The following is a 16,763-nucleotide window of genomic DNA, read 5'->3' on the forward strand; positions in this document are numbered from 1 at the left end:
CAAACAGCATAGACCCAGATGAGACGCTGCATGATGCGGCATCTCATAAGGGTCCGCGCTGTTTGCTTTAAGGAATTTCTGTAAGAAATATTCTTAATATAGAAATAAATATACTAGACATCCCTTATTTTGGAAATAAATTGATCCAATTTAGAAGGATGGGAGAGTCCACTAGGCATAAATTGGTTAACGTAGACCAAGCACAGGATTGCATTTGGAGCTGGCCGAGGTCACTGTTATTCAGAATAAAATAATGATTTCCACTCATTAATTTTTTTTTGAAAGTTGTGTTACGTGGAAATTGTGTGTGTAGGTTTTTTTTCATGCATACGGTCCATGAAAATGCATTTTGATCCAGTAAGGATTTCAAAACTAGTTGTGAAGTCCTAAACTATTTTAGTATTACTGTCTATTTTCAGGACATCCAGGGTGAAAGATGTAACAACCAGCTGACTGACAGTGTGAACTGCACTGCAGACACAGCATGTCATATCCTGGACAGAACCGGTCTGGGGCTGGCTTGCCAGCCTTCATGGGGCTGTTACCGCCCGCCACTTTAACCCCAAGTCCAGCCTCACCCTCACCCAACCCAGTGGTGCTGCCACTACAACCAGGCAGAGTTCCCTTTGGAGGTCCACCTACCAGTGTGAATCTACCAGTGGGGTCGCAGATTCACCATGGCATCCCCATCCCCGTAATGGCAGTAGCCCCTTTTCAGCCGGATGCAACCAGTCCACCAACTTCCTCTAGATTGCAGGGAAAGGAACCAGACATTCAGCTATCGCTAAGCAACGAGTCATCTTCCATAAGTGCAAGCAGTTCCACAGGGGTTTGGTCAAGTACTGGGTTGAATTCTTCACATGCCCACAGTCCCACGGGGGTTTGGTCTCCAGCCAGGGTGAAATCTTCACATGCTGTCCTGCAGAGCAGCACGCAGTCCTCCTCAGTCCTTAACAAGCATTATTCTTCATCTTCCATTGCCTTCATTGTCAACAGTTCATCATCAGTTGCAAAGAATTCTGATACATCGGCTTCAACGTCAAGTTTAAGTTCATCCAGGAAGGATTCTTTGAATTCCAGTGAATCTATAATGCAGAATATAGAAACAGATACTTTTGAATCTATGCATTTGCATCCAGCGGCTGAACATCTCCCTTACGCTTTAGCAATGAATTTGCGATCAAATACCAATAGCACAGAAAGCCCAACGAATGTCTCAGTCAGGATGGGGACAAAAAACACTGCCGGAAACATAAATAATGGCCCAAGCAAGGGAACGCTTTCAAGTCAGAAGAACGCAAGCCCCTTGGCTGCTGTCGTGAGTGAAGCAGATCTCATAAAACAAGCTTTCACTCTGAAATTTCAGGCAAACCCAGCCAAGAATGTCCCTGAAACAATATCAAAAGAACCTCTCAGTGTTCTTAAGACTTTGGAAATTCCCCATGACTACAATATTGTGCCAAATTCAATACATAGTTCAAAAACACTTTTTGAGGTTAAACCTTCAAATGTAGTTGAGAGGGAATGTAATGAAAGTGCAGCTATTCGACAAGCGTTCACTTTGAAAAAAGTAATGCAGAGTGATCCGTTTATGGGTCAGAATTCCGTAGTAGCCGATGTGGTGCTCAGTGCAAGCAATGGGGCTCAGCTGCCTGCATTCAATGTCCTGCTCGGTAAAACAGAGGCTTCACCTGGAGTGAGAAATACTGATCAATCCAAGAATGTCCAAACAATGGCAATCAAAGATTGTCATAACGGAGTGCAAACATTGAAACCAGTACATCCATTCACTTCTGTGATTCAAAGTACAAGCTCTGTTTGTAATAGTGTGAACAATTTGACAAGTAAAAGTGTTATTAAGGCAACTACGCAGAATGAAGCAAATATGCAGAATGGTCAATGTTATCTGTGCTCATATTCAACTCTGGAATACTCAGACATAGCCATATGGAAACATGTCCTTGAAAAACATGTCGCTTCAAAGCGAGAAAAAGTTGTTGGGACTGATTTTTTTTGCACTCACTGTTACCAACCTTTGCAAAACTTCTCTGAGGTCAAGATGCATGAGGCCATGTACCATCTATCAGATCAGCAGTGCTTCTTCTGTGGTCTCTCCCTGTCCAATGTCTGTGAAACAGACGATACACAGGCCTGGAAACATGTGCTCAACCAGCATTGTGTGCAATACAGCTGTGCCAAATGTGATGTCAAGTTTCTCACTAAAAGTGGACTCGAAAAACATTGTAAGGAAAGTGGACATTTTACTTTGCCAAACTTTCAACGTCATATGTTGATTTGTCCCGTGTGCCATATGTACTTTGATCACAAAAACTCCCTTAAGCAGCATTTGCTCAATATTCATTCATTCTGGAAACACTCAAAGACAGATCTGGTGTCTACCCAGTTTGAATGTGTTTCTTGCAGCTCAACGTTTCTTACAGAAGAGGCACTGGCGTTCCATAAAAGTGTGAATTCCAAAGACTTAAATGCTGCCCCAGATGTGGGGGAAAATGATTTAATTGTATTTGCCCGTATAAATTCTTCCAAAAATGTTACTGTAATCCAACCTAAACCTGAATTAATTAGGGCATCAAATGTGCAAGAAAAAAAAACACCTAAAACTCAAGTTGATCTTGTTAAATCAATTTCGGTCCCTAAAAGCAATCAAAATCAAGCAATTGTCCCAAATGTTTCACACCGACATGAAGAAATGATGAAGATCTCGGATACTATTTTCCGTAACAGTACCTCTAAAAAAAACAGAGATGATCGCAACTTTATTGAGAAGGCAATGTTCTTGGACTCTGGCCTTGACGAGATGAGATTACTTACCCTGGGGTATGACAGGAAGTTGTCAGACCGGCAGTTGTGTCAATCCTTGAGACAACGGCCTGGAAATGGTAACGTGGAGGAATACTACAGTTTGTGCAATCTCAGCTATTTCTGTTTTGTGGACTGTCAGAGTCTGCCGTTGCCAGTGTTTTTGAGTATAATGGATGCAATTTATGGGCATGCTGTGTGCGATTATAAGATTTTGAAACCATCTGCAAAGGTAATAAAGCCAGATGAGATTTTAGTGGTTGCTCTAGCAGTAAGTAGGTCAGATGAATTTGCAAAACTGTTGAGAGATCATGACATGCCACCTCTGGAGATGTCAGCACATGTCATGAGAAATTTAATCTGGGCAATGCAGTTCAGGAATTCCTTGTTGAGCAAGCAGCAACTTAAGATGGGGCCTAATGTCAGTCTTCAACAGATTGAGAAGGATTCAGACCAACAGAAGTTGGCACTGAAAAGGCTAGAAGAGGATAGGATGCCTCCTTCAGTACAGTATCAAGGTTCTGCGAAACAAACTTCAGCTCCTTCAGTACATTATCAAGGTTCTGCGAAACAAACTTCAGCAGTAAAGGTTGATCAGGTAGAAATTGCCAAGTCACCCGTTGAGACAGAGAGGGTAATAGCACAAGCAATAGAATGTGCTGTAACTGAAGAAGTCACAAAAGCCCAATCTGACAACAGTGTGGGAAATCAACAGAGCAGCTCTCTGACAGATAACAGTGGAAAAAATAGAAGACGCAAAAAACAAAGTAATGAACCTTCATCCGATAAGAAAAATAAAAAGGAGACAAAGAAGAAAGTGAAGGTGGTTGATAAAGATTTCACTCAAAGAAAAAGTTCAAGGCAAAGGAAGGAGAAGAATTATAATGAGGATGTGATGTTGTATTACTCTGATGAAGACATAATAAAGGTACCTTATCTACGTTTGAAAAATACAATTAATAAAACTACTTGTCAAGCTAAAGAGTGCGCAAAAGACATAGATGTATTAGAAACGTCTGATAAATCTGTGCAGAGCCAAAGAAGTTTGACAGCAGATAAAAGTGACATTGTTGAAAGCATCTCGGAATTACATGCCCAAATTGGTGACAATAACAATCTTGAGAAGTCTTTGTTAGAAGCTGATGTTCATAATTTTACTGCTGCTGATGATGAGGATACTGTGCCTGCAATTGATCCATACTTTGAGGAGAGGATGATGGATGTGGTAGACCTGATGATACCCGTGTTGGAGAAAGAAACTGGGCAGCCAGATAATGAGGTAGATGACTTAAATGGCTTGTTTGAATTCAATGATTTTGAGCCAGTTAAAAATACAGAAAAAGACTGTGAAAACACAGAAATTGAAAATGTTGACAAAGATTTTGAGGAAGAGAGAGTGTTTGGTATGTTAATAAATGAAGGAGAGAACGAGGACAAAACAATACCTGGTAAAAGTTTGATTGCAAAAAACATGCTTGAAAATAATGAAATCATGAAATGCAGTGAAAGGTTTGAAATAGAAAAGACAGATGGAACTTTACTTACTACACCTAAAAAACAAATTCGCAAATCAAGAAAGAGGAAGCATTCTCCCGAAAATATTCAAGCAAGTGTTAACAAACCACCTGAGCCATCAGTTGACACGGATATTGCAATGTTAGAGCCTTTGACTGTCAACACTACCCACCTCCATGACAACACAGGTCAACATGGAATTCTGTCACCCAGAAGCAGAATCCAGACCATCTCTCCCAAGACTAAGAGTAAGATGAGGAATTTTAATTATGAGCCTTGGTGTATAGAGATGAAGAAGAAACTTGCAGTAGAAGCATTGAGTGCACACAGCGAGAGGATACGAAAGAAACTGTGCAATCTTGATGAGTGTTCATTGGCCTATTTCGATGACAGGATAAAGTGTTGCTATGTTAAGTTGCTCAAAATTGATGGTGGGTTAGACGAAGTTGATACATTAAAAGATGGAGCTCCTGTAGAGGTCAAGAAACGGAAAGGGCGAAAAAGAAATCACAGTGGTCATTCTGTTGAGCCAGTGGTACAGTCAAAGTTAAGTGATACCACACAAGCAGCTGCAAAGACAGGAAATGATAAACATGTAGAGATGGTGAGATCCGAAGCAGGAACTGCAGTGAGTGTGATTGACAGACTTGAGAGAGAAACTGAAGTTAATGTGATGGAAAGATCTGAAGCTGCAGAGCGTTTATCTCAGTTAAGTAGTGACCAGCCTATGATAAAGAAGAACACAGGCAGGCAAACAAGACAGGCTAAGCTAAAGGATGTTTTGGACACAAGCTACCATGAGGATATTGTTGTGGGTAGTACTGGAGGATTACTGGAGGCCAAACCACGTACCACACAAGCAGCTGCAAAGACAGGAAATGATAAACATACAGAGATGGTGAGATCTGAAGCAGGAACTGCAGTGAGTGGGATTGACAGACTTGAGAGAGAAACTGAAGTAAATGTGATGGAAAGATCTGAAGCTGCAGAGCGTATATCTCAGTTAAGTAGTGACCAGCCTATGATAAAGAAGAACAGAGGCAGGCAAACAAGACAGGCTAAGCTAAAGGATGTTTTAGCCACAAGCTACTGTGAGGATATTGTTGAGGGTAGTACTGGAGGATTACTGGAGGCCAAACCACATACCACACAAGCAGCTGCAAAGACAGGAAATGATAAACATGCAGAGATGTTGGGATCCGAAGCAGGAACTGCGGTGCGTGTGATTGACAGACTTGAGAGAGAAACTGAAGTAAATGTGATGGAAAGATCTGAAGCTGCAGAGTGTATATCTCAGTTAAGTAGTGACCAGCCTATGATAAAGAACAACAGAGGCAGGAAAACAAGACAGGCTAAGCTAAAGGATGTTTTAGACACAAGCTACCGTGAGGATAATGTTGCGGGTAGTACTGTAGGATTTCTGGAGGCCAAATCAGAAGGCACCGTGAAGAAGCAATCTGCAAGACAAGCTGCAAAGAAAAGACTTTCAGACAAAACTTCATTAAAATCTATTCAAACAGCTGCAGTGTCGCCTGTCTCTATCAACAAAGTGGAAAACAAGTCAGTGGATAGTGGTATAAATATTTCAAAAGACAGAAATGTCACAACAACAAAACCTGCAGTTGCCAATATACCGCCATCAGTACAGAACTCCGGGATTCTTGATGCAACTTTGACAACTTCAGTGCTCACTAAGCCAATGTTGCAAACTGGCCTTGTAGCAAACCTGAATTTAATGAATACCTCTGCCTCACCACAGGATATCTCAGTAATCACTTCGTCCATGATACCACAATCAATTTTACAGCAGTTTTCAGGCTTGCTGAACAGCTTGGGAGAAAGCCTATTGGAAAGTGCTTCAGAAAAGCCGCCCCCACCAAGTCTGTTGACTGCCAGTATTTCGTCCATGTTGGTCACCCCAACCCTCCCACCTATGCCAGCTCTGATAAGACCAGTTGCCCTGGCAACTAGAACAGAAACACAACCATCTCAGGGACATTCTGCTCAGGTTTTGCAGACTAGTTCAGATTTCATCAAAAAGCACGTTTCTGTGAACCAGTCAGTCAGTAACAGCCAAATGATTACCATCAATCCATTGATGAATATCAAGAAGGAAAAAAATGATGATAGTTATGTGCAAAGTAGTTCTGTTGGCCGCGTAGCTCCATCCATTGGTAGTTATGGTGTTCATTCAGAAAAGCCTACTACAGCGAGTCAAGGAACTGCGCCAGCTAGTGGCTCGTCAGTCACTGATCCCCAGTCTAGTGGGGCCATGACAGAAATTATTCCAGCACGAAAGCCGGCACCAACAAAGGACAGTGGGGTAAGGATAAACCCTCTTGTGAACATCAAGAAAGAAAAATATGACCAGGGCTATGAAACAAGTCTTCAGAGCAGTGCCAAGAATTCTCTAATTCATACATCCACCATTGCTACATCGGTGCAAAATCCTTCAGGAAGCAAACCTTTTCCAGTCAGCGGTCAACAAGAAAGCAGCTTGAATAAAATCACACCTGCTGAAAACCAATCAAAACCACTGCTAGGCCCAGATCAGCATGTGAAGATAAACCCCCTTATTAACATTAAGAAAGAGAAGTATGATGCTGGGTATGGAGCAAACCAGAGCAGACCTGGACCTAGACCACCAAGTTTAAAACCCAGCTCAGTCCCTGCCACTCAAAAAGCATCAAAAAGCAGTGGCAAGATCCTTCCTCCAGATCAGATCGTGCATATCAACCCTTTGATTAACATTAAGAAGGAGAAATTTGACCAGGCATATGAGCAGAATCAGACTGCACATGGGTTACCCAGGTTTGTTGCTCGGTATCCCAGTCCTATGCAGGTTCCTGGCTTGATTCTGCCACCCACCCCAATGACCACAAGTGCTGCCCCTGTGACTTCTACACCCAATAAGGTCACAGAGAGTGACATCATGGCAGAGGCAAGGAAGAGCATATATGAAATGTTGTTTGGTTCGGGCGGTAAGGGCAAGCAGTGCACGCCTGTGACCTTGACCTACAGCAGCCCAGCCATCAAAACAACTCAGGCTACAGCTCTTATTCCTGGGCAAACTTCAGTCAGCAGCAAAACTGTTACCTCTTCTGATCTCAACCCATTAGCTACCAAGTTCCCACCCACAATCCCAAGTTTGCCCTTGTTTCCAGTATCCAAAGGCCCGACCACGGCTATGCCACTGTATCCCACCTTACTTGTCCAGTATTTGCCTACCTCGTTCATTCCACCATTCCCACCAAATTTAGTACCAGGCGTATCCCCCTCTTTAAGATCACGCATACCAGCGTACCAACCCACCAAACCAAGCAACTCGAGTGCTGTTTCAAAGTCTGAAGGAGATTCCAGAAACCAAACTGTCACTGTTTCTACGTTCAACTCTGCATTGCCAGCTGTCAGCGGGACAACAAGCAAGAGAATGTTTGCACCAGAGGACCCTGTCAAAATCAACCCGCTTATCAAGATCAAGAAGGAGAAATTTGATGCAGGGTATGAGAGTGCTAAGCCGTCAGTGTCTACTCAACCTTACACTCCTTCTGCAACCCTTGTGTCATCAACTGTCCCTAGTGCCCACTCTGAGATCAGCGCTGTCATTTCTAAGGACCAACATGTAAAAATAAATCCTCTTATCAATATAAAACGAGAAAAGCATGATCCAGAATATCAAAGTGCTCAGAATAAAACCGCCACACAATCGTCTAACAGACGTGCCAACACTCGCACTGTAACCTCCACAGTCAGTTCAAGTAAAACAGCTGCAGCTCAACCTTCCAGAGGTGATAACATCAAGATCAACCCTATAATTAACATAAAGAAGGAAAAACATGACTTAGCAAACTCCAGAGCTCAGCACCATCAAAATATTGCACAATCGGCTTATGGGTTCCCAGTTCAGAACACAGCGCCATTGAGAGCACGGTTCCCGGCCCAGGTTTCTGCTCCAAGAATGTCTCAGGCCCCAGGGAACCAATCTCAGTCCAAGCCTGGCAAGATCCTGCCACCTGATCAGATAGTGAACATCAATCCTCTTATCAACATCAAAAAAGAGCGTGTGGAGCAATGCCATCCTTACAGCTCTCCCCATGTACCCAGTGGCCCTCAGTACGGACTTAACAGGAAATCCAGCCTGGCTGATGTTCTGAGACAGAGCACAACAGCTGTCAGCGTCCAGAGTGGGTCTTCTAGACAGCTACCTGTCAGCGCTCATAGTTCCCACCCCAGACAGTACCCAGTGGCTAACCTCAGTTCATCTGCAAATCGACCCCCTATGTCTGTTAACAGTTTCTCCCACAGACATTTTCCAGTCTCTGTTCACACAGGATCTGCAAGTCTGCTCCCACCGTCTACTTATAGTGGCTCTAACAGAGAATTGCCCAGCTCGGCTCACTCGGACTCTCCAAGATTGTCACAGGTGTCACTTCACAGTTCATCTCCAAGGCAACCCACAGTGCCCCCATCCTTGTCCCCTCGACAGCAGGACCAGGACGGCATCATGAACAACCTGCTCTCCATTCTCAAGGACATTCATGAGGAGGGCCGCATACAGGCTGCTCAGCAAACCAACCTAGCACCCCCACCCAGTGTGCAACAACTAACGCCCTACCTTGGGCCTGGACCACCGGCCTTCAATACTTCCGTGCCCACTGGTCTGATAAGGAGTCCATTGTTATATGGCAACATAGGGACACCCGGGTACAACCAAGCAGGGCAGAGACTGCCTGAACAGGTCACAGGGGGTTTGTCTTCGTTTCTTGTACCACAGCCAATAACCCCGCCATCGGCGCATCAGCAGAAGCCCCAGTCATTTGTGGTGAGAAATCCAGTTCTTAATAGTCTCAATATGCAGAATATGTCAACAACCAAAAGTCAGGGTCAACCAGGGGTCATGGCCGCAGCTTCGAGTAACCCTGGCTATGGCCTAGCACCCCCACCATATCCCATTCCTGGCGGATCTGACAGCAATAGAAGACAGTATGGACCGTATCAAACACCCCCAACTTCTATTCTCCCAAGTTTGACCAAATCAATTCATATCTGCTGCCTGCTGCGATGAACGCTCCGAATTTTGCAAATTTATTACCTGCTCATCAGTCATCACTAAATACCATCCCACCCAACTCCCAAGTCAGCAGATCACCGTACTCCCAGTTCCAGATTCCAGAGTCCTCAGCCCTGAAACCCCCTCAGTCGTCTGGACCCCCTGACTGGATGTCCCCACCCCAGAGGCCAGCAGACTACCCCGTCCTTGCCCCAGCGCACGGCAGCCTGGACTTTTGGGTTGAGCTTACTAGGACAGGTGGTGCGGGGCAGTTCCAGGACCGGTCACCAGCCACACCTAGGACAGGTGGTCCGGGGCCATTCCCGGACCGGTCACCAGCCACACCCAGGTTCCCACAGTCACCAGCGGTTCATGTACATCCAGCCTTCCCTGCACACAATGTGGTGAGTGCAAAATGTTTAACCCATTTATGCCAAGTGGACTCTCCCATCCTTCTAAATTGGATCAATTTATTTCCAAAATTAGGGATGTCTAGTATATTTATTACTATATTTAGAATATTTCTTACAGATATTCCTTTAAGCAAACAGCACGGACCCTGATGAGACGCCGCATCATGCAGCGTCTCATCTGGGTCTATGCTGTTTGCAAAGGCTTTTTTTCTAGACGCTAGGCATGAATAGGTTAAATACCGGTAATGTGTGTTATGCTTTACTTAAAAATATTAGATGATGATTGTTCAATGTGATTTCAGCAGACAATGCAATAAGTATTATACATGTTTGTATATCAACACCACCTGTAACTGTGAAATAGAATTTACTTGAAAATTATTTAAAGAATCTTTTCTATTGAGATTTCAGGAATAAAACATTAAAAACATAATACAAATTATAGTCCTGATCTTTTATATTACATAGATATTTGTTCTATTCATATTTACGCACTAATTGTGATAAAAACCACAATCTAAACTCTAAACTAGAAGTGGCGTGGCAGAGGCCGCCGCATATCCCTACGCAGTGTAGATTTTATATTAAAAGGCAATTTTGGGTGGGCAAGGCCCATGTTGGTAGGGCCCCAGGGTGGGTAATATGGACATGGATGGTCGAGATAGACCGTGTTGTCATAAGAAATGTTCAGTATTAATTTGAAGTAAATTGGTGAATTAATGAACAAGTTATGTTAAAACAAAATTTTGGGTACGAACAAATTATGCCAAAAGAAATTTGGGGTACGAAATAAAAAAAAATTGGTATGAAATAGTTATGCCATAACAAAAATTTGGGTATGAAAAAACATTTGGTGCAAAACAAAATTGGGTACTACAGAAAAAAATTGGGTACTACGAAAAAAAGATTGGGTACGCAATTTTCTATAAGTTAAATTAAATGTTGATCTCAATTTTCACATTGAATGAATGTTATATCATAAAATTGAGAGTAACTAAAACCGTTATTTAGTCCATTGACAATATTTGTCTGTAAGATTCTTTGAGCTACATCTCCATCCTTAAACTATAATGAATGAGAACTCACTGTTTAATTTCAATTTTTGTTCGCATTTATTTTCATTTATGGAGTTAATAAATTTAGTAATGAAAAATAAAATAAAAGTTCTTGACAAAGATGGTAAAACTAGTTTTACAAATACTTTATAAATGAACCAACTTTCTGATTATTTTGTTTTAAACACGCAGATGTCTTGCAAGATGTTGAAACCAAAATTGATGCTTAGTTGTGATTTCTGTTACTGCATGTACATGTAATTACATTATTTGTGAACAAACTGTTAAAACATATGTTCCCAGCTGTTAAATCACCCATTGTTTATCTAATTGCTTTCACTCAGTAGTTACTTAACCCAACATCCTGTCATATTGTCATAAGATGTGTTCTAATGCAAGACAGGTCCATGATAATCATAACTGCCAACTCTGTCCTCGTGTTGTTAAGAGTAAATTTCCTGTGTCAGCAGTTTATAGCTCCATAGAAAATTCCCCACTCTTAGCACAAATCAAAGACATACAATTTGAAACCGGTTCAGGGCTGTTTCTGCCTGTTTATTGATGGGTTTGGTTAATTTAAATTGTGCACTGCAAAAGTTGGAAAACATAATTTGGAAGTATATCTGGTTTTGCTGAAAACAAAAGTTGTCTGTAAATGTTAAGATATATTTGACCCTGTCATATTATAAGGTCAAGGCAAAATGCGGTCACATTGATGCAAAAGTAGGGAACCCTGTCTTAAAGTCATGCAATTGGCCTTATACTTAAGTAATTACAGTAGATAATGTATAACAAATGGAGAGTTACCACTTTTATGTCATCAGTTATTAGATTTTTTTTTTTCACTGCTTATTCTGTCATTTGATGGTTGTTTATTTAACCCTTTACCACTTACATGTAGATACGTATTTGTACACATTTGTTGTCCCTTAGAAACTCTAATTTAGTTTAAGACCTTTCTTAACAAATTCAAGTTTTAAAGTCTTCATTTCCAACCCTTAGATACTGATAAGCGGCAAACAGCATAAAACCTGAACAGACTGCGAGTCACTCGCAGGCTGTTCTGGTTTTATGCTGTTTGCATATAGCCATTTCACTTTGCTTCTGAGTGGGAAAGGGTTAAAATGCATCTGTCTTATGCCCTGCATGTTTATCCATCCCACCCCTGCAGGTGCCGATGAGCCTCAGTGAGTCTCCACTCCTGCCCTCCACGTCCAATCATCAGGCCAACCCAAGTCTGAACCCGCACAGCGTGACAGGGCCACATTTCTCCCAGCAGCAGCAAACGGCTCACAACATCTCACCGTACCACAGGCCATACTGACCCATCACAGGCCATACTGACCCATCACAGGCCATACTGACTGATCACATGTCCTTGTGACAGACCAACTAGAAGCCAGGCCATCTCTTGTGTATCATAGTTCTGAAACTTTTTATTTTATTTAATCATTCTGGTTTTATATTTTTTACTCTTGTGTGATTTTTTCTTAGAAATGAATACCAGCACTTATTGAGTTTTAAATTATTTTATTAAAAAAAACTACTTTAATAAAGGTAGTTGAAGTTTTATACTATGATCATTTATTAAAAGTTTTTATGAATCTTATACCAGGTCCTGTCAGTATATTCACTAAGTATATTCACCAATCGAGCTCTAATAGGGTATGTTGGCAGGTTAAATCCATGTTTTTTGTTGTTGTTTTTATCTCGTTATGTGTTTTGCATTATTTATTAACCCTTTCAGTGCGGGAACCGAATTTTAAAGGCCTTTGCAAACAGTTAGTATCGAGATGAGACGCCACAGAACGTGACGTCTCATCAGGATCCAAACTGTTTGCTATTCGGATAGTATTCTTTGAAAAAAAATCGAAGAAATGCTAATTTTAGAAATTCAGCAGACGACATTTTTGCAGACGACACATTTCCCAGCATGCAAAGGGTTAAGGTATGGTGTATTGATACTACAACATCATCATTTAATTAATCTTCTGTTAATTGGACTTGTTAACAGATTTTATAATATGAAGAAATATTGTAAAAATGTATATAAAAACAAAAATCTTATATTTTCAATAGTCTTAAATATTTATAACAGCAAGAAACAAAGTGGAATGAAAGATTTTGCACGACCTGGGATTTGAAACCCACAAACTATGAAATGAAATCAAAGCACAATACCTCTACATCTCTAAGGCTTTTATATTTACCAGTTATATGTATTTGTTCAACTAGTGATGAAAAGCATTACAAATGATTAATAATTTTTGATTGGTGATTATTAATTTATGAAACAATATGCGGAACATTTTTTTGTTAGAGTTCATATGTTTTAACAAAATGTATACTTTCTTATCACATACCCTGTTTCCCATGTAATATAACAATTACATATTTTTTTATATTACACATGTGTAATACAACATTTTTAAGCGTTTTCATTGGCTTAGTTTTCGTTTATTGACGCATTTTGTTATTTTGCTGAAATGATGTTGCAAACGTCAAATGACGTCACGAAATGTAAACAACATTCGGGATTTATCATTATGTTTGCGTAAATATTTAGAGTTTGGTAAATGTTCAGTATTACTGTTAGCTTGCAAATATCATAACTACAACGAAAATTTGCAAATTTGAAAAAAAAAAATTGTCAATTTAACATGAAAAGATTCCATTAAACGTGACCCAATGCAATAATCTTATATCACTATGGCAAACCAGGGAAGTGAAAGGTTTTTAAAAAGGACAGCCTTTACCCAATTTCCATATTATTTTGCAATAATTTTTATTTATTTATTTTACTTCTTAATTCCTGTGACTTTTATTTCAAAACATCTGGTGCAAGTTGCGAACGATCTTTCCTGATATTTTTTAACATAGAAATTGAGCTAACTCTTATTCACCATTCACCCATTTATGCCTAATGGATTCTTCCATCCTTCTAAATTGAATCAATTTATTTTCCAAATTAGTGATGTCGAGTATATTTATTTCTATATTTAGAATATTTGTTACAGAAATTCCTTTAAGCAAACAGTGCAGACCCTGATGAGGTGCCGCCTGGGTCTATGCTGTAAGCCGAGGCCCCTTTTCTAGACGCTAGACATAAATAGGTTAATCATTGGTAAACATATCCTTTTGTTTTGATGCTGTTACCAACATTTGATTACATTTATTTTGAAGAACGATTGTTATGGATATTTTTCCCACTGCTTTAATATTTGATAAAAATTGTGTTTTTTACTTATAATTTTATATATCACTTGTTTGTTTTTTTAAGCAATGTTCATTTACCTTCATTTTAAAACACGTTGCAAAGTGTTTTGTTTGTGGATTTTCGTTTGTCGTTCTTAATACACATGCCTGTGTTTCTAATTGCACAGATTTTCATCGGGCAATGATCCAAACTTTTGGGAAAAAATTGCTATTTTCAGCAAGTTTCTTGTGGGAATGAATGTGCCATTAGTATACATGTAAATATATGTAAATATACTATTATGTTATACTTGTTGATGTAGTTATTTGTTGTTTTCAAAAACAGTTTCATAAAAGTTTTTCAGTTTCAGTGTGTTTTGATACATTCATAGTCCGTAGTATGTTTTGTAATGGATGTAGAGATTTATGATGTACAAGTAGTTTTATTTCGACCAAAGCAATATTTTCCTAAAAATGTTTTACACAAATTTTGTTTGTGATATAGTTTTATAGTTGTTTAGCAAACGTTAATGCTGTTTGTTTGTAATGTGCGTACTTTTAATTCCTCATCCTGCAACAACAAACCTAGGTGTGCGTTAAAAAACCTATTAGCAATAACTTAAGGCATGGTCCCACTGTATGTGTGTAGCTGTTTTGTGTAAGTTGGTGTTTTCGATAAGAACTACATCATGGGAAAATGGGTTAATGCCATATGCGGCATGAGTAGCTCCAGAGAAGACTTTCCATTGCTTTGAAGTCATAGGTTTAAAATCAACTGAAATCGTCAAAATTAGGGAAGTTGCTATTTATACAGTCTTTTATTCATACAATGAAAGAAGCATTTTATGTTTCTTACTTTGATTTCCTATTTTTGTTTTTGTCTGTTACTGTTGGTTTTTTCAATAAATGTATCACTTGGCTGAGAAGTGAGAAGGAGCATTTGCGAATCTTCATGGAAACATGTCCGAAAATTAGTAGTTAGACAATAGCCCAAAAATCTATTAATGAGTATAACAACTCAGAATGAATAATGGTTGGTTACCTTGTGTAATTGTTTCTTAATGTGATAACTGCTGACGCCTCATATGAGCATCGTCATGTACACAATTGTTTCCTAAATGCAATTTACTGTCATAGGTACAAATTAAAATGTTATCGGAACCAGTGTAAATGAAATTAACAGTTATAGAAACTGATTGCAATGCCATTCACTGTTATTGCAACTAATTCAAATTCCATTCTTTGCTATTCAAACAACCCATTTAAATATCATTCATCATCATTAAAACCAATTTTAATACCATCCACCGTCATTAAAACCAATTATCCCATTTATGCCTAGCGTCTTGAAAAAGGCCTTGGCAAACAGCGTAGACCCAGATGAGACGCCACATGATGCAGCGTCTCATCTGGGACTGCGCTGTTTGCTTAAAGGAATTTCTTTAAGAAATATTATAAATATAGAAATAAATATACTAGACATCCCTAATTTTGGAAATAAATTGATCCAAATTAGAACGATGGGAGAAACCCATTAATGCCTACTGGACTCTCCCATCCTTCTAAATTAGATCAATTTATTTCAAAAAATTAGGGATTTATAGTATATTTATTATGCTCCCCACAATTTTGTCTGGGTTATTTCTCAACAATTAATGACCGGAATTCAATTAAACTTAATGGGAAGCTTCACTACTAAGAGGTGCATATTATCAGCCGGTTCTGGTCAGATGATTTTTCACAGAGTTATGGCCCTTTGAAATTTTCCATTAACTGTACATATAGTGCAATTCTTGTCTTGACTATTTCTCAGCAACTAATGACTGGAATTCAATGAAACTTTATGAGAAGCTTCACTACCAAGAGGAGATGTGCATATTATTAGCCAGTTCTCGTCGGATGATTTTTTACAGAGTTATGGCCCTTTGAAATTTTCCATTGTTCATATAGTGCAATTCTTGTCCGAGCTATTGCTCAGCAACTTATTACGGGAATTCAATGAAACTTTATGGGAAGCTTCACTACCAACAAGAGATGTGCATATATTATCAGCCGGTTATGGTCGGATGATTTTTCACAGAGTTATGGCCCTTTGAAATTTTCTATAAACTGTACATATAGTGCAATTCTTGTGTGGGCTATTTCTCCCCAACTACTGACTGGAATTCAATGAAGCTTTATGGGAAGCTTAACTACCTTGAGGAGATGCGCATGTTCTTTGGGGGTTCTGGTTAGATGATTTATTTAGAGAGTTATGGCCCTTTGAAATTTTTAAGTTGCTAAACCATCCATCGTATTATTTTGTCCAAAGTTATGCCCCTCAAGACGTTTCCTTTTATCTCCATATATAGTGCAATATTGTGACAAAAAACCTTTGGGGAGCATCACCCGTCTCCGACGGTTTCTTGTTTCTATAGTTAGAATATTTCTTACATATATTCCTTAAAGCAAACGGCGTAGACCCAGATGAGGACACCGCATGATACGGCGTCTCATCTGGGTCTACGCTGTTTTCCAAGTTTGGCCAACATCTTCATGGTAAAGTGTCCGGTTAAGAATTTATCTGTGTTAACCCTTTCCCACTCAAAAGCAAGTAAAAATGGCTATTTGCAAACAGCATAAAACCAGAACGGCTTGTGAGTAACTCAGTCTGTTCAGGTTTTATGCTGTTTGCTGCTCATCAGTATCTAAGGGTTGGAAATGAAGCCTTTGAAA

At 39.8% G+C, this 16,763-nt stretch overlaps 1 protein-coding gene across 1 annotated transcript in view; it reads left to right on the plus strand.

Annotated features, from left to right (window-relative positions):
• The window catches only part of LOC127834387 (uncharacterized), a 31,456-nt gene extending 18,121 nt beyond the window's left edge, over positions 1-13,335 (plus strand). Inside the window, exons 2-3 of the mRNA XM_052360203.1 lie at positions 420-9,789; positions 12,025-13,335. Coding sequence (XP_052216163.1) covers positions 485-9,400 — 8,916 coding nt within the window. The 5' untranslated portion in view covers positions 420-484 and the 3' untranslated portion in view covers positions 9,401-9,789; positions 12,025-13,335. The remainder of the gene's footprint in view (positions 1-419; positions 9,790-12,024) is intronic.
• Positions 13,336-16,763: the final 3,428 nt, after the last annotated feature.

This window comes from Dreissena polymorpha, chromosome 6, assembly GCF_020536995.1.
Source record: "Dreissena polymorpha isolate Duluth1 chromosome 6, UMN_Dpol_1.0, whole genome shotgun sequence".
Taxonomy (NCBI): domain Eukaryota; kingdom Metazoa; phylum Mollusca; class Bivalvia; order Myida; family Dreissenidae; genus Dreissena; species Dreissena polymorpha.